Raw genomic sequence first — 24,743 nt, 5'->3', positions numbered from 1 at the left:
AGCCAAACCAAACAGAACCAAAGCAGGCATCTGCTCCCCACAAAAACTTTATATGTGTTTTCAGGTTGGATCTTACCCTGCTGCCTGTATAGCCTGGTAGACTAGTGACAGGATAGTGGACTCCCAGACAAGGTGATGCCCCTTGGAACACTCTGCTTTAGCAAACCTCCTTGGTCTATTCAAATATTTGCTGATTCTGTTGTCCTGAGGAACTGTTCAGATAGGCTCCCACTTCCTGTCTGATATCTCCTTTAACCCACTGCCATAATAACTGAGCAAATGTCCCTTGTCCCAAAATACCTCCACTTAAGTCTAGAAAAGTGTATTTCAGAACAAGAGACTTGAAAACTTTATAATGGAAGTTCCCCCAAGGGTTTACTAACAACCATGTTAAAGCTGGAATGCAGTTTTTGAGCAGTTTAACCACTTAACCACTGAGCCACATCCCCAGCCCTATTTTGTATTTTATTTAGAGACAGGGTCTCACTGAATTGCTTAGCACCTCAGTTTTGCTGAGGCTGGCTTTGAACTCGCAATTCTCCTATCTCAGCCTCCCAAGCCTCTAGGATTACAAGCGTGTGCCTGGCCTTCAGCTTTTTAAAAATATTTTACTTAGGGCCTTGCTAAACTGCTAAGTCTGGCTTTGAACTCGTGATCCTCCTGTCTGAGCCTCCAAAGCCTCTAGGATTACAGGCATGTGCCACAACGCTCGGCTCAATTAGATTTATATACTCTAGCAATGAACTATTCCAAAATGAAATTAAGAAAACAATTTTGTTCATATTACACTAAAAAGAATAAGATACCTAGAATAAATTTATTTACAAAAATACTAAGATATGCTGGGCACAGTGGTGCACACCTCTAATCCCAGCTACTTGAGAAGCTGAGGCAGCAGGATTGCAAGTTCAAGGCCAGCTTCTGCAATTTAGCAATAAACTGTCTCAAAATATAAATAGGGATATAGTTTAATGGTAAAGTGCCCCTGGGTTTAATCTCAAGCATCAGTGGGGGAAAAAAACCTAATAAATTTAACTAAATGTAAAATATGTACATTGGAAACTGTTAAATATTGTTAAAGACAGCCTAAAAAATGGATGTTCCATGTTCATAGAATGGAAGACTCTTCTTTGACGACTATTTTTTCCTTTTCTTTCATTTTGTTTTTTCATTAAGCAAGTGTTGTGCCACTGAACCACATTCCCAGCACATTCCCATTTTTGTTAAAATGGCAGTATTCTCCCAAATTAGTCCATAGGCTCAGTGAAATTCCTATCAAAATCCCAACTGCCTATTTTGCAGAAATTATTAAGCTGATCCCAAAGTTCATATTGAAATGCAATGGACCCAAAATAGCCAAAACACTTTTGAAAAAGAACAAAATTGGGGCTGGGTTGTAGCTCAGCGGTAGAGTGCTTGCCTGACATGTGTGAGGCCCTGGGTTCAATCCTCAGCATCACATGAAAATAAATAAATAAAATAAAAGGTATTGTGTCCAACTTAAAAAAAAAAAAAAGAACAAAATTGGAGGATTCACAATTCTTAGTTTCTAAATTGTCTACAAAGTTATAGTCATCAAGACTGTGGTATTGATATATGGGTAGACAAAAATTAATGGAATATGATTGAGAATCTAGAAATAAATCCTTAGGTTTATGAACAGTTGATTTTTTTTTTGAGAGAGAGAGAGAGAGAGAATTTTAATATATTTTTTTTAGTTTTCGGTGGACACAACATCTTTGTTTGTATTTGGTGCTGAGGATCGAACCCGGGCCGCATGCATGCCAGGCGAGTGCACTACCGCTTGAGCCACATCCCCAGTCCCAACCAGTTGATTTTTAAAAAAATATTTATTTACTTTTTAGTTGTGGTTAGACACAATATCTTTATTTTCTTTATTTATTTTTATATGGTGCTGAGGATCGAACCCAGGGCCTCACACGTGCTAGGCAAGTGCTCTACCACTGAGCCACAACCCCAGCCCAACAGTTGATTTTTTAAAAAATAGGTTTTATTTATCAGAGACATTTTAGTTTCATAGTAATACTGAGTAGAAAGTACAGAGAGTTCCCATATACTCTCTGTCCCCAGATACACAACTTTTTCCACTATTGATTTCCAGCACCAGAGTGGTACATTTGTTACAATTGGTGAACTTACATAGACACATTAATAAAAGTCCAAAGTCCATACCTCATATTAGGATTCATTCCTGGTGTTTCACATTCTATGGATTTAGACAAATGTATAACAATATCCATATATAATTATGGTATCATGCAGAATAGTTTCACTCGCCTAAAAGTTCTCTGTGATCTACCTATTCATCCTTCCTTCCCCTCAATCCTTGGGAACACCTAATCATTTTTATTGTCTCCATAGTTTGGGGGCTAGGGTTGTGGCTCAGTAGTAGAGCACTTGCCTAACGTTTGAGGCACTGGGTTCTGTTCTCAGCTCTGCATATAAATAAATAAATAAATAAAGGTCCACAATTTTGCCCTTCCCAGGGTGTCATATAGTTGGAATTATACAGCATGTAGCTTTTTCAGATTGTCTTTTTTTCGGGGGGGTGGGTATTAGGAATTGAACTCAGGGGCACTTGACTGCTGATCCACATCCCCAGCTTTGTTTTGTATTTTATTTAGAGACAGGGTCACACTGAGTTGCCTAGCACTTTGCTTTTTTCTGAGGCTGGCTTTGAACTTGTGATTCTCCTGTCTCAGCCTCCCCAGCTGCTGGGATTACAGGCATGTGCCACCATGCCTGGCTTCACATTGGCTTTTTTTTCCCCACTTAGTAACAGGCATTTAAAATTTCTCCATGCCAGGCTGGGGATGTGGCTCAAGCGGTAGCGTGCTCGCCTGGCATGCGTGCGGCCCGGGTTCGATCCTCAGCATTCACATACAAAGATGTTGTGTCTGCTGAAGAAACTAAAAAATAAGTATTATAAAAAATAAATATTAAAAAAATTCTCCCTCTCTCTAAAAAAAAAAAAAAATTCCTCCATGCCATAAGGCACAGTGGCACACATGTGTAATCCCCCAAATTGGGAGGCTGAGATGGGAGGATCCAAAGTTCAAGGCCAGGGGCTGGGGCTGGGGCTCAGTGGTAGAGCACATGCCAAGGCTCTGGGTTCAATCCTTAGCACCACATAAAAATAAATAAATAAATAAAATAAAGGTATTGTGTCCAACTACCACTATATATAATTTTTTTTTAAAGAAAGTTCAAGGCAGCAACAACAACCTTGTTTCAAAATAAAAAATAAAAAGGATTGGGTGCTGATTATGGTCGTGCACACCTGTAATCACAGCTGCTCAAAAGGGAGGCTGAGGCAAGAGGATCACAAGTTCAAAACCAGCCTCAGCAAAATCAAGGTGCTAAGAAACTTAGTGAGACCCTGTCTCTAAATAAAATACAAAACAGGGCTGGGGATGTGACTCAGTGGTTGAATGGCCCCTGAGTTCAATCCCTGGTACAAAAAAAAGTCTTTCATGCCTTTTTATAGCTTGATAGTTCATTTCTATATAATATTGACTAATATTTAATGATCTGGATGTACTATAATTGATTTACCCATTCACCTACTGAAGGACATATTCAATTGTCTTCAGATTTTGACAATTATGAATAATGCTGCTATAAACATTCATGTGCAGGCTTTTGTGTGGACATGTTTTCAACTAATTTGGGTAAATAACAAGAATGATTGCTAGATTTATATTGAGAGCATGTTTAGTGCTGGGGTTGTGGCTCAATAGTAGAGTGCTTACCTGGCACGTGTGAGGCACTGGGTTCGATCCTCAGCACCACATAAAAATATATACAAATGAAATACAAATAAAATATACTTTTTTTAAAAAAAAGAGTATGCTTAATTTTCTTTTTTTATATTTATTTTTTAGTTTTTTCGGTGGACACGACATCTTTATTTTATTTTTATGTGGTGCTGAGAATCGAACCCAGTGCCTTACCCATGCTAGGCGAGCACGCTACCACTTGAGCCACATCCCCAGCCCAAGTATGCTTAATTTCTAAGAAACTACCAAAATGTCTTCCAGTGTCTGTACCACCTTGCATTGCCACCACCAATGAATTCCTGTTGCTCCATATCCACACCAGCATTTGGTATTATCAGTGTTCTGGATTTTGGTCATTCTCATAGGCATATGGTATATGATAGCATCTCATTATTGTTTTATTTTGCATTTTCCTAATGAAATGTAGTGTTGAGCATCTTTTCATATATTTATTTGCTACTGTGTGTGTTCTTTGGTGAGACGTCTATTCAGATCTTTTGTTTTTGCTCAATTTATAATGGTTGTTCATTTATTTTTCTTCTCTCCTTTCCCCCCTTCCTTCCTTCCTACCTTCCTTCTTTCCTTCCTTCCCTTTCTCTTTCTCTCCTCTCTCTCTTTCTACGTGCTGCTGGGGATTAAACCCAGGGGTTCAAGCACTGTGCTACATCCCCAGCATTTTTTTGTTTGTTTTTTGAAACAAGTACTCTCCAAGTTACCCAAGCTGGGCTCAAACTTCTGATCCTCCTGTTTCAGCTTCCCAAATTGCTGAGATTACAGAAGTATGCCACCATGCCTGGCTTGATAGGTTGTTCATTTTCTTACTGTCAAGTTTGAAGAATTCTTTGTATATTCTTTGTATATTTTGGGTAATAGTCCTTTATCAGAGGTGACTTTTGCAAATATTTTCTCCCAGTCTGTGGCTTGCCTTCTCATTCTCTTGATGGACAATTGATTTTTTTTTTTTATTTGTACCGGGGATTGAACTCAGGGGCACTGGACCACTGAGCCACATCCCCAGCCCTATTTTGTATTTTACTTAGAGGCAGGGTCTCACTGAGTTGCTTAGCACCTCAATTTTGCTGAGACTGGCTTTGAACTCACGATCCTCCCTGCCTCAGCCTCCCGAGCTGTTGAGATTATAGCGTGCGCCACCATGTCTGGCTTGGACAATTGATTTTTAAAAATATTTTTTAGTTGTAGATGGACACAATACCTTTATTTTGTTTATTTATTTTTATGTGGTGCTGGGGACTAAACCCAGTGCCTTACATGTGCTAGGCAAGTGCTCTCCCACTGAGCTACACCCCCAGCCCTGACAATTGATTTTTTAAAAAATTTATTTAGTTGTAGATGGACACAATACATTTATTATTTATTTATTTATTCATTGTTATGTGGTGCTGAGGATTAAACCTAGTGCCTCACACATACTAGGCAAGCACTCTACTACTGAGCCACACCACAGCCCCCATCCCCCAACAATTTTTTTTTCTTTTTTTCAGTACTGGGATTGAATTCAGGGGCACTCAACCACTGAGCCACATCCCAAGCCCTATTTTGTATTTCATTTAGAGATAGGGTCTCACTAAGTTGCTTAGCACCTTGCTTTTGCTGAGGCTGGCTTTGGATTCATGATCCTCCTGCCTCAGCCTCCCGAGCCACTGGGAGTACAGGCATGCACCACTGGGCTCGGCCAGACAATAGTTTTTTTGTTTTTTTTTTTTAAGTTGTAGATGAACACACAGTATCTTTATTTATTTTTATGTGGTGCTGAGGATCGAACCCAGGGTCTCACACTTTCGAGGCAAGCGCTCTACCACTGAGCCACAACCCCAGCCCTGACAATTGATTTTTGAGAAGGGGAAAGAGTAGTCTTTTCAACAAACTGTACACATGCAATCATTTCCTATCACATACAAAAATTAATAAAAATCTAATACCTAAATATAGAAGCTAGTACTATAAAAGTCTTAGGGAAAAAATAGGGTTTAATCTCCATGACCTTGGATTAGGCAATGATTTCTTAAATATGATGCCAAAAGTTCAAACAACCAAAGTGGAGATAACTTAAGCTTTTTCAAAATAGAAAACTTGTGTGCTTCAAAGTGTAACACTGAGAAAATGAAAAGGCGTGAAGCCCTGGGTTCAACCCAGAATACCCTTGCAAAAAGAAAGTGAAAGGATAAAGCACAGAACAGGAGAAAATGTTTGCAAATAATATATCTGATAGGGTGATCGTATCCCAGAATATGTAAAGAACTCAAATTAAGCAACAAAAAGATAAACAGTACAATTTAAAAGTGGGTAAAGGATCTGAAGGAAACATTTCTCTCAAGAAAATATACAAATATCTAATAAGCATAGAAAAACTCTTGACATCATTAGTTATTAGGGAAACACAAATCTCCCACAATGACACACCACTTAGTAGTGAATATTAAGATAGCTAGAGTAACAAAGTCAGATAATAAGTGTTGGAGACAAAATGGAATTGTTGGAAACTTCATACTCTACTGAGGGGAATGCAGCTGTTTTGGAAGAGTTGGGTAGTTCTTCAAATTTTTAAACATTAAGGTTCTTTATTACACAGTCATTTGCTTCCAGGGATGTATATCCAAAAGAAGTAAAAATACATGTTCATACAAAACTTGTATGCAAATTTTCATAGCACTGTTAATCATAATGCATAAAAACTCATTCTATGGTTTGGATAATTCTCCCTCAAAGGTTCATATGTTAACTGCTTGGTAAAACTGGGCACAGTGGCATACACCTATAATCTGGTCAATTTGGGACTGAGGCAGGAAGAACTCAAGTTCAAGGCCAGCCTGGGCAGCTGAGCAATACCTTGTCTCAAAATAAAAATAAAAAGGGCTGGGAGTATAGCTCAGTGGTAGAACACTTTCCTAGCATTCATGAGGCCCTATCTTCTATCCCAAGAACTGCAAGGAAATAAATAAATACACAAATAAATAGCTATTTCTATGGTCTTTATATTTGTCTCCTTTTGGTCCTTTCTTCTGCATGAAAATTCCAATTCCTTTACATTAATACTTCAAGTAACTAAGCAAAGTGGTGCTTTTCTTCTATGGAGCAAAAAAATTAAAAATTTATCACTATAGCCTGTTGACTAGTTAACTTAAAAGCACTTGAAAACATACTACAGTGACGCAGTCACAACAATGTTTATAGCAGCTCAATTTACAGTAGCCAAACTATGGAACCAACCTAGGTGCCTCTCAACAGATGAATATATAAAGAAAATGTGGTATATATACATAATGGAATATTATTCCACCATAAAGAAAAATGAAATTATGGCATTTGTCAGTAAATGGATAGAACTGGAGAATATCATGATAAGTGAAATAATCCAGTCCCCCAAAACCGACCAGGCACAGTGGCGCACACCTGTAATCCCAGTGGCTCGGAAGGCTGAGGCAGGAGGATTGGGAGTTCAAAGCCCCTCAGCAACTTAATGAGGCACTAAGCAACTCAGTAAGACCCTGTCTCTAAATAAAATACAAAAATGGGCTGGGGATGTGAATCAGTTGTTAAGTGCCCCTGGGTTCAATCCCTGGTACCAAACAAACAAACAAAAAAGCAACCAATGGCCAAATGTTCTCTCTGATATGCAGATGCTAAAATATAATAAGGTAGGGGAGGAGAAAGAATGTAAATTCAGTGGATTAGACAAAGGGGAATGAAGGGAAGGAAGGGGAGATGGAAATAGGAAAAACAGTAGAATGAATCAGACATAACTTTCCTTTGATCATATATGAATACATAGCCAGTGTAATTCCACATTATGTACAACCAGAATGGGATCAACCAGAATGGGATCATAATTAGAATGGGTTGTACTCCATGTATGTAGAATATGTCAAAATACACTCTACTGTCATATATGTCTAAAAAAAAAAAGCATCTGGGGGCTGGGGATGTGGCTCAAGCGGTAGCGCGCTCGTCTGGCGTGTGTGCGGCCCGGATTCGATCCTCAGCACCACATACCAACAACGATGTTGTGTCCGCCAATAACTAAAAAATAAATATTAAAAAATTCTCTCTCTCTCTCCCTCTATCACTCTCTCTTTAAAAAAAAAAAAGCATCTGAAAAAACAGCAGGTGCAGGATAACCCTGATCTTCATGTTATTTCTTAGAATCGGATTAAATTCCTATGTGAAAGATACAACATCCTTAACCTTGAGTTTGAGAAATTGAGATGAGAGAATTCTACACAGACTTTGTTAAAAATAGCCCTATCTTTTAAGTATCCCCACATAATTGAGCTGCCTCTTCACAACTTACTATTCTTTGACCAATTCAGTATATACGTAATTGCTTCTTTGAGTCTTCATTTTCATATGAAGGCTCCTGGGCCATGTAAAACTGGTATCAAATAATTTGGTACACTCTTCTCCTGTTAATCTGTCTTATGTCAATTCTCAGGCCCATAAGAGACCCCAAGAAGATGGAATTAGAGTTTTACTGTCCCTACAGTTTCTGGCAAGAGAATAGGATCCTAAAAGTCTGGAGTGTTCCCATTTGCTCTGGAGACTGCAGATAGGATACTGGAAAACCTGCCAAAGCCAGAAAAAGGTAGAAATTCTTATCAAAGTCAGCACTACTGGAGTTCATTCTGGAATGACTGATTGTGAGAGGAAGGTAAATTTTTTTTCCTTGTCTTTTCCTTTCCAAATTAATTTTGCCAGGAAAAAAAACATTTGTAAGAATGAACTCTTTGGGCTGGGGTTGTAGCCCAGTGATAGAACACCTTCCTAGCATGTGTGAGGCACTGGGTTCGATTCTTGGCACCTCATATAAATAACTAAAATAAAGATCCATTGACAATTGAAAATATTTTTTAAAAGAATGAGTTCTAATATGGAGTGAACATCTTTATATACAGAGTTATGAAAACTTGTGCTGTAAATGAGTAATAATGAGTGTAATACATTCCACTATTGTCATGTATGTAAAAAATAAATTTAAAAAGGAATGAATTTTTTGAATTTTTGCTCTGTGAATTTGGTTCTGAGTACCCATTGCTTATTGATCCATAGCCTCCCAGGAATCCCCCTTGTTTCTTTTGTCTTTGTCTTCTGTGTGGTTTATATCATGAGCAGGAAAAGATAAGATTCTCCTTTTGTTTTATGTCTTGAGATCTTGACTTTGTGACAAAAACAGATAATCATTCTGGTCTTCACCAGCTAAGGAGTGCAGTTTGTCATGCTGGTACCAGGCAGCTAGCCAGCTGGAATCAGTAACACAAAGGGTCTCTTTGTCCAAAGGTATCAGTTCTCAGGGGAGTTTGTCTTAATTATCTCCAATCTTCCTTGCCTTTTTAACAATGAGGATCTTTGCTATCTAAGCCTATTTTGGAGGAGATTTTGAATCTTAAAACAGACTGCATCTTTTGCACTTTGAAATGCACTTGTGTCCATAGTTTGTTGAACCATAGAAGGCCTCTTGGTTTCAAGTCATAAAAAGACTCACAAAGTAAGTATATATTTGAAGATTTAGAGTTTTGTATCTAAAAGATTGTGGGGTTTTTTGTTTGTTTGTTTTTCTTTGTTTTTTTTTTCTTTTCTTTTTTTCTTTTTGCAGTGCTAGGCAAATGCTTTACCACTGAGCTACAACCCCATCCCACTTCCTTCCTTCCTCCTTCTCTGTCTCCGTTCCTCCTTCCCTCTTTTCCTGCTCTTTCTTTTCTTTTCATGTACAAGATCCAGAGTTTGTGGATCAAACTCAGGATCTTGTACATGCCATGCAAACGCTTTATTACTCAGGTATATTCCCAGGCCCAAGTGCTTTCTTTCTTTCTTTCTGTTTTTTTTTTTTTAAAGACTACTTGATTCCAAAAATCTATCCTATTGGTACATATAGAAAGATCAAATTTTAAAAGGCACACAAAGGAATATATAATGGTTATGTGAGAAATAGAAAGTCTAGGGGTCCATTTTCAGAGTATAGTATTCAGCCTTAATTAGGTCCAATTGTAGTAGTTCTTCCCTTTTGCCTGCCCTAATTCTAAAATTAGCCAATTGTGTAGATTGTTCCATTGTGTTCTCCAATCAGGGTGAAGGGCAGTGAAGCATTAGGTATATAAACTAGGGGGATTGTGCACCCAGGAGGGTTTGCTAACCAGGTTCCTGTAACATACTATTCTGGCAGAAGTAAAGGTTTGCTTTACCCACTCTCTTTTGAGCACACGTTTGATTTCTTGGGGTATCTGGTTATTTCTAACAGTTAGCTTTATGAATCCCTTAGCAAGATTAAACAACAAAAATTAGATATAAAAGAAAAGTTTAAGTTTTTATCCATTATAAATTCTCCTATTATGCCCACCTTTGTTGCCCTTTACTTCTGATTGCTTGTCCTTAACCTCCCCAGAAGATCTTTTGGATATTTGGGCCTCTAGATCAAATGTCTTGTCAATATCTTGTCTTATCTCTTTAGCAAATTCCTTTTACTCCTAAAATTCCTCCCAATTTCTCTAAATATCCTTTAAACACCCAGATGCCTACTTTAGCTTCCTTTTCCCTGTAAAATTTACAGGAAGCATGCCAGCCTGAACTCCAGGCCCAAGATAAACAAGTTATTTATGTAAATGCTGACAGCCAGAAGATAAGCATGACAGACTCCAAGAACATGCATCCAAGTTTGCTTTACTGTATCATACATATCCTCCTACTGCATGAGGTTCTGTAATCAAACTTCATCACCTCTAATTCTTTCTGTATTTTTGGCCCTCTCTCTCTCTCTCTCTCTCTCTCTCTCTCTCTCTCTCTCCCTCCCTCCCTCCCTCCCTCCCTCTCCCTCCCTCCCTCCCTCCCTCCCTCTCTCTCTCTCTCTCTCTCTCTCTCTCTCTCTGTTCAAACTAAGATCTGTACTTGGTAGGCAAGCATGCTATCACTGAGATACATCCCAAGTCCTTAATTTAGAATCTTTAAGAGGGAGAGCATCTCTTCAATGATTAGGAGCGATACAAAGTAGAAGTAACTAACCTCTGAGTTCAATCCCTGGTACCAAAAAAATATGTGAATAAAAAGTTGTTTCAGGGGGCTGGGGTTATGGCTCAGCAATAGAGCACTTGCCTAACACATGTGAGATGCTGGGTTTGATCCTCTGCACCACATAAAAATAAATAAATAAAATGAAGGTATTGTGTCCAATTACAAACAAAACACACACACACACACAGAGAGAGAGAGAGAGAGAGAGAGAGAGAGAGAGACACAGAGAATGATTCAAATAAGATAGAACTGAAAAGATATAAAAGTTGAAAAAATAGAAAGCAAAAGAGAGATTCTTTTGTGTGTGCTGCTGGGATTGTACCCAGGGCCTTGTGCATTCGAAGCAAGCACTTTACCAACTGAGCTATATCCCCACCCCCAAAAGAGAAGATCTGTATGTTCATGATGACTAAGTTCAATAAATTCATTATAAGAGTTATTTAAATGACCGAAGCTGGGCACAGTGGCCTGTAATTCTAGTGACTTGGGAGGCTGAGACAAGTTCCAGAGGATAGCAAGTTCAAGGTCAGCCTCAGCAATTTACTGAGCAACTTAGTGAGACCCTGTCCCCCCAAAAAATATTTAAAAAGGTCTATGTGGATGAGCATGCTGGGTTCAATTGATCATGTGACCAAACAAGAGTGGGTTGAATAGGGACTTAAGATTCTTATCAGCCTACTATACTAATAACATCATCAGCACCTGTAACAGATTGCCAAGTAGTCCTTATATATAGTTGCATAAAGCTGAGCCTGCAAAGTCTTTTATTAGATATCCACTTTGGGGGCTGGGAATGTAGCTCAAGTGATAGCGCGCTTGCCTGGCATGCGTGTGGCCTGGGTTCGGTCCTCAGCACCACATACAAAGATGTTGTGTCCTCCGAAAACTAAAAAAAAATAAATATTAAAAAAAAATTCTCTAGATATCCACTTTGTAATCCGGATGCCCAGTAAAGCTTGGTAGAGGCGGATTTCTGCAGAAGAACAGATAGGGTTCGTGTGGAATACGCAACTGTAATATGTCCCTCTCCCCTAAGCAGAGTTCCTTCTTGGTCCGGTGGCCAACCCTTAGTTGGCATCAACACCGCAAGCCCAGGCCCACCTCTCCTCGCCAATGATGCAATAGGATTTCCCGCCTAAAGTGAAGACCAATCAGAAGGATTGCTTTGCCATTCAAGGAAGATGGCCCATCACGATTGGGGGCTCAGCCCGCGGCCCCGCCCTGGAGCTGTTGGAACCAATGGCAGTCATGCAGATGATGAGCCAATCAGGACCTGGCATACTGCGTGGCAGTCGGCAGTTGAGCGTGGAGCGTTGAACTGAGAGAAGGTGAGAAGGCAACGTGCTACCAGGAGGAAGTTATCATGGTAAGTACTTGGCTGGAGGGTATAGGATGGCTTGGGAGGGACATCTGTGATGTGGGAGACCAGAGTGAATCTGAGCAGTGGCGAGGCCACTGAGGACTGCCCCTGGGAGGCCGCGCTGGCTCTTGCCCGAGGAGCATGGATTTCGGGCTGTACCTGAGCATACAACGGCCTGTGCCCACTGCCCTCTGCCTTTCCCAGGCTCGCCAGGCAGCAACCAAGAAAGCTTCCCAACCTTTCCTTCCCTAACAGAGTTGCCCATAAAGCTATGAGCTCCTCACGAGGGCATTTACAAATACAGGTAGTATTTACAACGTCTTTACGAAAGAATAATGGAAAAACCTCCATTAGAGTTTTGTTGTTTATACTTCCAGTTTTAAAAAAATGCAAAACCAAACAAACGGGGAATAGATATGGTTATTCTCGTCCCCCTTTTTTTGTACTAGAGGTAACTTTGCTTTTTCCTCGTGCAAAAAAAAGTCTGCTGGTGCAGTGGTGAATGCCTGTAGTCCCAGCTACTTGGGAGGCTAAGGCAGGAGAATCACTTGAGCCTAAAAATTTGAGAACAACCTGAGCAACATAGTGAAAGCCCTAGTAGGCTTTCTCTGAGTTGGCGTATGAAGATCTGCATTGTTAGCCAGGTGCGGTATTGTAATCAGAGCAACTCAAGAGGCTGAGGCAGGAGGCCAGCCTGGGCAATCTAGCGATCTAAGGATCCCATTTCAAAATAAAAAAATGAAAGGAGTTAGGGATGTAGGTCAGTGATAGAACAATGCTAGGTTCAATCCCCAGTATCAGGAAAAAAAAAACTAAAAGAAATCTGCGCCGTTTACTGTGGCATAATATTCTGTGTGGCTATACCTTAATGTGTAGTTTATTTTATTTTTAAGTATTTATGTATTTTTTGTCGTTGGACACAAACCTTTACTTCACTTATTTATTTATTTATTTTAAATATTTATTTTATTAGTTGAAGTTGGACACAATACCTTTATTTCCACTTATTTATTTTTATGTGTTGCTGAGGATCGAACCCAGGGTCCCGCTTGTGGGAGGCGTGTGCTCCACCACTGAGCCACAACCCTAGCCCCCACTTATTTATTTTTATGTGTTGCTGAGGATTGAACTCAGGGTCTCGCACCTGTGAGGCCAGCGCTGTACTGCTGAGCCACAACCCCAGCCCTGTGGTTTATTCATCCTGTCCTGTTTCACTGGATCTTTGGGTAATTTCTAATCATTTTACACAGAAAGCTGCAGGGAGTTACCTGTACTCTAATGTAGGTGGAGTGTGATTCCAGAAATAGATGTCTGTGATTTTGTAGATGTAGTCAGATTCCTTTCCATCAAGAATAAATGAGAGGGGGCTGGGTTTGTGGCTCAGTGGTACAGCACTTGCCTAGCATGGGTGGATCACTGGGTACAATCCTCAGCACTACATAAAATATATAAATAAAGGTATTGTGTCCAACTACAATTAAAAAATATATTTTAAAAAAGAATAAATGAGATCTCCTGTTCTCTCACAGAAGGGAAGGCTTCTGTTCATTTTTATATTCCCAGCTCATAGATACCTACTAGGTAACTGTTGAAATAATCCATTAATTAATACATTACACATCAGTGGAACCCAACCAACAGCTCTACCTTTGTGCACACCTAAAACAAGTGGCACACAACCACCAGATGTGATGGCATATGCCTGTAATAACAGCTACACCAGAGGCTGAAACAGGAAGATCACAAATAGAGATCAGCCTCAGCACCTTAGCAAGATACTGTTTCAAAAATAAAAAATAAAAAGAACCAGGCATGAAGCTCTGTGGTAAAGCACTTCTGGCTTCAATTCCTGGAATTAATGAATTAATGAATGAATAAATAAAACAAATGGCACTCAAAAAATGGTCTTATGTGGAGAAACACCGGAAAGACTGTTCTACAGAAATTGACACAGTCCAGTTTTAATTTTCTTCAATTAACTGAGGCTGATGGCCAGTCATTTCAGCCTCAATTTCCTCTTCAAATTAATATTTATGAAGTTTTTTCTTTTTTGTGTGTGCTAAGGATTGAACCCAGGGCCTTGCATATGTAGGCAAGCACTGTATCATTGAGCTACATCCCCATCCATTTAAAAAAAATTTTTTGTTTTGAGACAGAGTCTTGCTAAATTGCCTAGACTGGCTTTAAACTTGTGATCCTCTTCCCTCAACCTCCAGAGTCGCTAGAATTTCAGGTGCACACCACCATGTCCAACAAAATTTATAAAGTTTGATGGCTTTAAAACTTTATAAAAACATATGATTATATAAAAAATATGACTAATCTTGACATTTCGTCTCTATAAAAGTTGGTTTTGAGGACTGGGGCTGTAACTCAGTGGTAAAGCACTTGCCTCGCAAGTGGGTTAGAACCTTAGCACCACATAAAAACAAAAGATAACTGTGTGTTCACCTACAACTAAAAAAATTTTTTAAAAGTTGGTTTTGAGGCTTTTATTCTCTTATGGACAGAGCTTCTTAATTTTTAACGGTGAACTTTTTTTGTCTACTAGGGATTGAACCCAGAGGTACACTAAGCTACATCCCCATCCCTTGTTTAAAAATTTTAACTTTAAGACTGGGTCTCACTGAGTTTGTTAGGATCTCTCTAAATTGCTGAGGCTGGCCTTGAACTTGCAATCCTCCTGCCTCAAGTTCTGAGCCAATGGGATTATAGGTGTGCCCCACCACACCCAATTTAAAGGTGAATTATTCTAAAAGGAAAATACCTCTCATCCAGTAAGTAAAAAAGAAGCTTCAGGAATAGAAGAAATATGTGCATTTTACCATTGTAGGAGCTATTATTTTTAGCAAAGGCTTTGTTTGAGAAGAGAGAGAGAGATACAGACAGGCTGGGAATGTGGCTTAGTGGTAGAGTCCTTGCCTAGCATGCATGAGTCCCTGGGTTCCATCCATGGCATCACACATGAGCAAAAAAGGACAACCAAAACGATAATTGATCAATTAATTAATACACTTACAAAAAAGCTATTCAGCCGTTGTTGTATGATACAGTCAAGTTGAAATGCTTAATATGATTTCAAAAGTTCATAGTGGCCTGGGGATATAGCTTAGTGGTAGAATGCTTGCCTAGGTTTAGTCCTCAGCATGACAAAAAAGAAAAAAGTGTGTAGTACTTAGTTGAATTATTTAATTAGAAATTTTTTGTGGTGGGAGGTGGTGAGTATAAACCCAAAGAGCTGATCTGTGAGAAAACATGTTAGGCACTTTTCCTTTGTGTTAGAAAGGTTTGTGATAAAGGAAATGCCAGTAACAGAAATTGCTCAAAACCCTACTTATGCATTCTAGTGTCTCATCACAAATTGATTATCTGGCCTAGTACTGCCAGTAATCTTAGCTATCTGGGTGGCTGAGGTAGGAGGTGGAAAGTTAAGGACTTCCTCTGCAACTTAATGAAACCCTATCTCAAAACAAAAACTACATAAATAAAAGGGCTGAGGTTGTAGCTGTATTAAATCCCCAGTAACAAACAAAACAAAAAACCTTAAACTATCAGTTGTGTCTTAACCATTTGTCTTAAATGTACTAAGAAGAAGCAGAATTTCTAGGCTTTACAAGGAGCTTAAAGACAGAGACAAACCTACTCCTGGGTTAGGAGCTTTGAAACAACTGATGGTTTGAAATTTCTGAGCCACGATGTGATCATAGTTACATGAGGGGACAATAATACACTTCTTTAAAATTATCTGGATTTTCTTAATGAATATAATACCTTTATCTTATTTTTATGTGGTGCTGAGAATCGAACCCAATGCCCTATATGTACTAATAAGCAAGTGCTCTACCACTAAGCTACAACCCCAGCCCTATCTGGATCTTTATGTGGCCATTTTCACTGCTTGTTTTTTTTTTTTTTATTCTTGCTATCCCTTCTGAGTGGCTTTGGTAAAATGTTCAAGGATTTTTGTCCATTCCATTTTTTGTTGAATTTATTGACAAAAAATTACAATATTTCTTTATCTTGAAATATCTCAGCATCAGTAATAATCATCTTTTTTTGAGAGAGAATTTTTTAATATTTATTTTTCAATTTTCGGTGGACACAACATCTTTATGTGGTGCTAAGGATCGAACCCAGCACCCCGCGTGTGCCAGGCGAGCGCGTTACCACTTGAGCCACATTCCCAGCCCATCTTTTTTTCTCATTCCATTTCTAGTAATTTGTCTAAGCCTTTTCTGGATCAGTTGGGCTTGGAGTTCATCAATTTCATTGGACTGTTCTAAGTACCAACTTTTGCTGTCACTGATTCTAATATTTTTCTGGTTTTTTAAATTTTATTCTTACTCTTTATTATTTTTTTCTGCTTAATTTAGGTATTTGTTCTTTTTTCTAGTTTCTTAAGATGGAAGCTTCAGTCAATGATTTTTAGGTTTATAAAAGGAGAGTCCACGAGTCATTGATCTGTAGTTTTCTTTGATTTTTGGTATTAAGGTAATGCTGGCCTCATAGGAAATGTTCTTCTTCTGAACGAGTTGTATGTGTCATGGATTTTAGACTTCTTTTTAAGTATTATTTTTTAGTTGTAGATGAACACACAGTATCTTTATTTATTTTTATGTGGTGCTGAGGATGAAACCCAGTGCCTCACACATGCGAGGCAAGCGCTTTACCACTAAGCTATAGCCCTAGCCCTGATTTTAGACCTTTTACTTTTTTTATTTAATATTTTTGTAAGTTTCTTTCTAAGCTCTGTTTAAGCTGCATCCCACAAAAATTTGATGTTATGTCTTCATTTTCATTCCATATACTTTGCAAATTTCCCTTACTATTAGCTTTAAACATTTGGGAATTATCCAGATAACTTTGTTATTGATTTCTAATTCTAACATTCAGAAACATATTTTGTTTTATCTGGATTTTTTAAAAATGCATTGAAACTTATGACCAGTTGAGAATATGATCTATTTTAGTAAATTTTCCCTAGGCAGTTAAAATGTATATTTTGCTGCTCTTACAGTGTGGAGAGTTCTATAAATGTCAGGTCATTGTGGTTGACACTGTCTAAATCTTTTATATCATTACTGATTTTTGTGACTTGTTCTGTTGGTTATTGAAAGAAGAATACAAGAGTCTTTAATTGATTATGGATTGTATGTTTCTTCATTCAAATTTTTTAAAAAAAATTTTAGTTGTAGATGAACACAATACCTTTATTTTAAAATTTATTTTTATGTGGTGCTTAGGATCGAACCAAGTGCCTCAAACATGCTAGGCGAATGTTATTCTACTGAGCAACAAAACAACCCCAGCCCTCTTCATTCAGTTTTGTCAGTTTTTGCTTTGAATGATTTGAAATTCTGTATTAAAAATTTATAAAGATAGCAATGCAAAAACATTAAGAATTATTGCCGGATGTGATAATGCACTACTGTAATCCCAACAGTTTGGAAAGCTGAGGCAGGGGGATCATGAGTTCAAAGCCAGCCTCATCAACAGCGAGGTACTAAACAATTCAGTGAGACCCTGTCTTTAAATAAAATACAAAATGGTGATGTGGTTCAGTGGTTGAGTGCCCCTGTGTTAGACCAGGATGCAAGAAAAGACCACTGACTCCAATTAAAATCAAATTAAAGCAAGCTTATTATTTTGATGGCCGGCTGCCTCTCCCACCCAAAACCTCGGGAACAAGACAGCAGCTGCAGCTTTCCTGCAGCCCAGCTTTATAGCCCAGAAAGTTACACAAAGGGGAGGGGGTTACAGATAACAGAACTCTGACAAGCATAACACAAATGGTAGTTTACATTTTTTTGCTGGCCCCGACATCAGAATTTATGAAGGTCATTAGAGCCTTAGAGAAGGTCGATATCTGGCCAGGGAAGGCCAAGATTTGTGAGGTGTCACTAAAGTTTCAGAGAGGGCTGCTATCTGGTCAGAGAGCCAGGCATGGGTGAGATTAAGGCACGGGCAGGCATTCCAAGCAGGTTCAGAATTTGCAGTAATTTATAGTAAAGCGGAAATTATCTTTTCATGGCTTTGTGGCAAGATGGCTCCCAATTTTAAGAAAATATCAGGTTTGGCCTATCTCCTGAGTTTAATCCCTGTATCCCCCATCAAAAAAGAATTATCATACTTTCTTGATGAATTGACCCCCTTTTCACTATGACTTTCTTTTTCCCTGATAAAATTCTTCCCTTTAAAAACTATGTTGTTTGGTCAAAAAGTAAAGAAGATACTCCATTAAAACTGAATCAAAGGAAAGCTAGAGTGACTATGCTAATGGTGTATCTTTTACTTTTTAACCTATCTCTGGGTTTCTTGTCTTTAGTGTATAGTTTAGTCTTTTTTTTTTTTTGCCCAGTACTGGGGATTGAGTATATCAGCACTTAACCATTGAGCTACACCCTAAAACCTTTTGAAATATTTTATTTTGAGGAAGGGTCTTGCTAAATTGTCTAGGCTGGTCTTGAACTTGTGATCCTCCTGCCTCAGCCTCCCTATTAGCTGGGATTACAGGCAGGTACCCCATATCCATCTTGGTCTTGCTTTTTAATCTATCTGAATCTTTTAGTTAGGTGTTTATAGTTGACATTTAATGATTATTCAAATGGTTTGGCTTACATCTACCAGGTTGCTATTTATTTTCTATTTATCTTATTTGTTCCCTTTTTTCTTTCTCTTTCTTAAATAATTGATTATTTTTATGATTTTAAAAAATCTCCTTCATTAGTTTCTTGTCTGTACCACTTTGTTTATTTTGTGTGTGTGTGTTTGCTTTGGGGATGATAGCACATATATTTAATTTATCATAGTCTACACAGATTACTTTGATTTTTCCTGTTTTGTGACCTTTGTGCTCTTGTCATATTTTACCTTTGTAAATCCCACAAGAAATAATTATTTTTGTCTTAATTATATTTTAAAAATGTGGTAAAAGTCTTTTATGTTTGCCCACATATTTAGCAGTTTCAGTGTTCTTCATTCTTTTGTATGGGTCCAATTTTCCCTCTGGTATTTTTTTTTTTTTTTTGCCTGAAGGGATTTCTTTAACATTTTTTTGTAGTATAATCTGCTAATGATTAAGTCTCTAAGTCTCTCAGATTTTGAATATCTTCAAAAGCCTCTATTTTGCATTTTAAACAGCTCTATGGAGGTATATTAACATAAAAGTAAAGTTCACATTTAAAAAGTATAATTTGATGAGATTTAACATAATATTAATATATTCATGGGCTGGGATTATGGCTCAGTGGTAGAGCGCTTGCCCACATGTGCAAGGGGGCCTGGGTTCGATCCTCAGCACCACATAAAAATAAATAAATAGGATAAAGGTATTGTGTCCAACCATAACTAGAAAATAAATATTTGAAAATTTTTAAAAAATATATTCATAACCCATGAAACCATTACCACAAATGTTAAATGAGCATATGGGGGCAGGGCTGGGGTCGTGGCTCAGCAGGTAGAATGCTCGCCTAGCATGTGCGAGGTGCTGGGTTTGATCTTTAGCACCACATAAAAACAAATAAAATAAAGGGAAAAAAATGAGCATATCCATCACCCCCAAAATTCATGGTGCTTCTTTGCAAACCTTTTCACCTACTGCCCTCCCAATCTTTAAATTTGCTTTAATCTGCTTTTCTGTATTTTCTAGAATTTTTATATAAGTGAAATAATAAAACTCTTCTGTTGTTGCATAATCATTACTATAATTATTTTTAAATTCAACTGTGTGGATATATCAGTATGATTTATTTTTATTGTTAATATATTTGTTTGTGTGTGGTACTGTGGATTGAATCTGGGGATACTCTACCACTGAGCTACATGCCCAGCCCTTTTTTATTTTTATTTTGAGACCAGGTCTCACTAAGTTGACAATTCTGCTCTCAAATTTGCAATCCTTGGGGCTGGGGATGTGGCTCAAGCGGTAGCGCGCTCGCCTGGCATGCATGCGGCCCGGGTTCGATCCTCAGCACCACATACCAACAAAGATGTTGTGTCCGCCGAGAACTAAAAAATAAATATTAAAATTTCTCTCTCTCTCTCTCCCCTCTCTCACTCTCTCTTTTAAAAAAAAAAATTTGCAATCCTTCTTCCTCAATCTTCCAAGTAGCTGGGATTATAGGCATAAGCCATTGTGCCCAGTTTATTGCTTTATTTTCATTTTAAAAGTTAGTGTGGTGAAGTACATATGACATAAGATTTTTCCATTTTAAACATTTTTATGTGTACCACTCAGTGATGATAAGAACATTCACATGTTGTATAACCATCACCGCTATTTCCAAAACTTTTTCATCAACCTCAAATTTCTTCTTAAGTGTGTATTCTGCTGTAAATCCCATTTGATATCTTTTTTTATTTCAGACTCTATTTTTTTAGATATTATCAATTCGTGTCTTTTTTATATTAAATGTATCTCTTGTTATACCACTTTTTCCTCTACCTTCCTAAACATATGGGTATATAATATTTATTTTAATGCTCTAATCTTTAATTCTATCATCTATATCATTTCTGGGTTTGTATCAGTGAATTTTTCTCTTCATTATAGTCAGATTTTCTCTTATTTTTCTCTGAGGTTTAAATTGGATTCAAGATATTGTAAATTTTGAATTATTGGGTTTTAGATTTTGTGGGGGAGATGTATTAATATGCCAAGAAACAGTGCCATTTAAAATTTTATTTTTTTTTATTCTTTTTAGATAAGCATGACAGAGTTATTTTGACATATATACATGGAGTATAACTTATTCTAATTAGGATCCCATTCTTTTTTTTTTTTTAAAGAGAGAGTGAGAGAGGAGAGAGAGAGAGAGAGAAAGAGAGAATTTTTAATATTTATTTTTTAGTTCTCGACAGACACAACATCTTTGTTGGTATGTGGTGCTGAGGATCGAACCCAGGCCGCACGCATGCCAGGCGAGCGCGCTACCGCTTGAGCCACATCCCTAGCCCTAGGATCCCATTCTTGTGGTTGAACATGATGTGGAGTTACACTGGTCATGTATTCATAGATGAACATAGGAAAGTTATGTCTGGTTTATTATATTGTCTTTCCTATTCCCATCCCATCTCCCTCCTCTTCAATCCCCTTTGTCTAATCCACTGAATTTCTGTTCTCCCCCCACCTTATTATGTGTCACCATCCACATGTCAGAGAGAACATTCAGCCTTTTTTGTTTGTTTGTTTGTTTGTTTGGACTGGCTTATTTCACTTAGCATGATAGTCCCCAGTTCCATCTACTAACTGGAAAATGCCATAATTTCATTCTTCTTTATGGCTGAGTAATATTCCATTATGTATATGTACCACATTTTCTTTTTCTTTTTTTTTTTTTTTAAGATAGAGTGAGAGAGAGGAGAGAGAGAGAGAATTTTTAATATTTATTTTTTAGTTCTCGGTGGACACAACATCTTTGTTGGTATGTGGTGCTGAGGATCGAACCCGGGCCTCACGCATGCCAGGCGAGCGCGCTACCGCTTGAGCCACATCCCCAGCCCCACATTTTCTTTTTTAAAAAATATTTTTTTATTTGTAGATGGACACAATATCTTTATATTTATTTATTTTTATATGGTGTTGAGGATTGAACCCAGCGCCTCACACATGCGAGGCACTCTACCACTGAGCTACAGGCCCAACTCCCACACTTTCTTTATACATTCATCTATTGAAGTGCACCTGGTTGGTTTTGTACTTTAGCTATTGTAAATTGACTGCTATAAACATTAATGTGGCTGCATCACTGTAGTATGTGGATTTTAAGTCCTTTGGGTATATACCGAGGAGTGGAATAACTGGGTCAAATGGTGGTTCCATTCCAAGTTTTTTTGAGGATCTACACACTGCTTTCCAGAGTAGTTGATCAATTTGCGGTTCCAAGAAATAGTTCCTTTTGAGGTTGCTTTTACACTTTTTAAAAAATATTTTTTAGTTATAGTTGGACACAATACCTTTATTTTATTTATTTATTTTTATGTGGTGCTGAGGATCGAAACCAGGGCCTCACACATGCTAGGTGAGCACTCCATCATTAGGCTGAAACCCCAGCCCTACATTTTCTTTTGTAGGTTCAGATCAGCCTTTAGTTTAGGCCTCTCTTGGCCCTACTTATGAGGACTCTGTTTATTACTCTGTGAATCAAGAAGTCTTTCCACCACAATTGGTGGAAACACAAACTATTCCCAACCCTGTGTGAGTTCCAGGGATTGCTCTGCCTGCCCTTCCCTGGCATTGGCTTATACCTAATATACTGTACTCAACTACAGACTTCCTTGAATCTGCTTATTTGTACAAAATTCTTTCTGCACATCTATTCCTTCTCTGCTGTGCCCCGTGGTTTCTAGCTTTTTTGCCTCACTGAGCAATGAATTCTCTCTCATCAAACCAGGGGACGCCTGGGTTGTTTGGCCTTCTGTCCCACACCCTGGTGTTCACCAGGCAGTATGGGGTGATTATAAAGCTGCTCTAGGGAACTTGCATCTTGTGCCAGCTATTGTCCAATGACTGAAAACAATTATTGTATATATCTTCTCTATTTTCCTGAGTCCTTGATTCAGACACAATAGTAAATTCAATTCTTACGTAGAAGCAGAATTACCTGTCAGATTATTAAAATTCTACTACTACTACTACTACTATTTTTGGTACCAGGGAATGAACTCAGAGGCACTTGACCACTGAGCGATATCCCAAGGCCTATTTTGTATTTTATTTAGAGACAGGGTCTCACTGTGTTGCTTAGTGCCTCGCTTTTGCTAAGGCTGCCTTTGAACTCTTAATCCTCCTGTCTCAGCTTCTGGAAACTCTGGTATTATAGGTGTGCACAACCATGCCCAGTACTTGACAGATTATTATATGTTCACTTTAAACAATTTATTAGAAGAAGAACTTATAATAACTATTCTGATTCATTGATTCAAATTTATCTGTATTACAGTTGGAAACGCAGGTGTTCTCATATAGAATGATTATGGAACTCATGGGATATTATGTCCAAAAATATTACACCAAAATATATTAAAAGGGTTAATTTATAACAGAAGTCTTTTACATTTTAATATAGTTTGAATTACCTTGAAGAGGAAGATTTCATGTTTATGTTCTGGTTCCCAGCGCGAGTGTATCTCTATCCACGTGGGGCAGGCAGGTGTCCAGATCGGCAATGCCTGCTGGGAACTGTACTGCCTTGAACATGGAATTCAGCCCGATGGTCAGATGCCAAGTGACAAAACCATTGGCGGCGGGGATGACTCTTTCAACACGTTCTTCAGCGAAACCGGGGCTGGCAAGCACGTGCCCAGAGCAGTGTTTGTGGACCTGGAGCCCACCGTGGTTGGTAGGTTCTCAGGCCCGCAGGGAGGCCTTCCTGGGAGGGTGGGAGAGCCTTGGTAAAGTCCCATGTGGACTCCTTGAATCCCTGTGCAGAAAGGAAGGATGTTGAAGCCTATGCTCCCAACATTGCTGGGTGAGGAACTCACTGGTGTGGACTGAAGGATCTTGACTGTGGGATTCAGGAACCTATCTCAGGAAACCTGCCCTGCAGAGAAAAGCTTCTTAGCCAGCAGTAAGCTAGGCTGCAGAGAGATTCCCTCCTGGCTGTCTCTGCTGGTCAGGTGACTCCTGAGCACACCCACTGCAGGGTGCAGCCTTGGTTCCCTCCTTCATGCCACCCACACTGACATGCTGGCACACTATAGTCTTGAGCTGCCCGGAGACTGGAAACTTAAGTGTAGAACATTCATTGGGTTCCTCTAGATTGGAAGTCCTAGGTAGTTTCCCATAAGAGGTGGAAAACAGAGTACCTTTCATTGGTTCCCCTGGGACATAACAGAATACTGATTTTCCAACCTGTGGGACCTGGGCAACATGCAATTCCCTGATGGCACGGCCCTGCTGAAGTCATGCTGACCTGGTGACTGCAAGTTTATGAGTGAGTTTTTAATTGTTCCCTTTGATGTAGCTAGAGGTAGGAAAGAACGATGTACCTGGAGAATCACCCATATGGGCATGTGAGCATTTTGCCCTCAGTGGGAAATGATCCTGCTGACATTTGTATATCTGTTGACTCTACCTTACTACAGCCATAAGTGGCATTTGTGGTTTGTGTATCATACAAAGAATTTTCCAGCATGTGCTTTGTAGATTCAGCCCTCCCATGGCTGTGTCCACCTTAATGAGTACAGCAGGCCAGAGAGACTCTCAGAACATGGGTTTTTTTTTGTAGATGAAGTGCGCACGGGGACCTACAGGCAGCTCTTCCATCCAGAGCAGCTGATCACTGGGAAGGAAGATGCCGCCAATAATTATGCCAGAGGCCATTACACCATTGGCAAGGAGATCGTGGACCTGGTCCTGGACCGGATCCGCAAACTGGTAAGAAGAGCACCAAGGAGGCTTCTTGAAGAGGTTCCAGGGTGAAGGGGACGGTGGGCCTTGGATTGTGAAGGGGAGGTCGTCTGGGCAGGTCTTAGGTCAGGTTCTGGGATCTGACTAAGTCTACAGAGTCTTCTTGTATGGTGTCTGCTGAGATGCATTGATAACCGTCTCTTGTCTGCTTTGG

The 24,743-nt window shown here is 38.8% G+C and overlaps 1 protein-coding gene across 1 annotated transcript in view; it reads left to right on the top strand.

Moving 5' to 3' along the window:
* LOC144364748 (tubulin alpha-3 chain) overlaps nt 1-24,743 on the top strand; it is a 30,963-nt gene that overhangs the window by 1,148 nt on the left and 5,072 nt on the right. Inside the window, exons 2-4 of the mRNA XM_078038804.1 lie at nt 11,857-12,183; nt 23,297-23,519; nt 24,408-24,556. Of these exons, the coding sequence (XP_077894930.1) occupies nt 12,181-12,183; nt 23,297-23,519; nt 24,408-24,556 (375 nt within the window). The 5' untranslated portion in view covers nt 11,857-12,180. The remainder of the gene's footprint in view (nt 1-11,856; nt 12,184-23,296; nt 23,520-24,407; nt 24,557-24,743) is intronic.

This window comes from Ictidomys tridecemlineatus, chromosome 2 (genome assembly GCF_052094955.1).
Source record: "Ictidomys tridecemlineatus isolate mIctTri1 chromosome 2, mIctTri1.hap1, whole genome shotgun sequence".
NCBI lineage: Eukaryota > Metazoa > Chordata > Mammalia > Rodentia > Sciuridae > Ictidomys > Ictidomys tridecemlineatus.
This window is presented reverse-complemented; position numbering and strand designations above follow the sequence as displayed.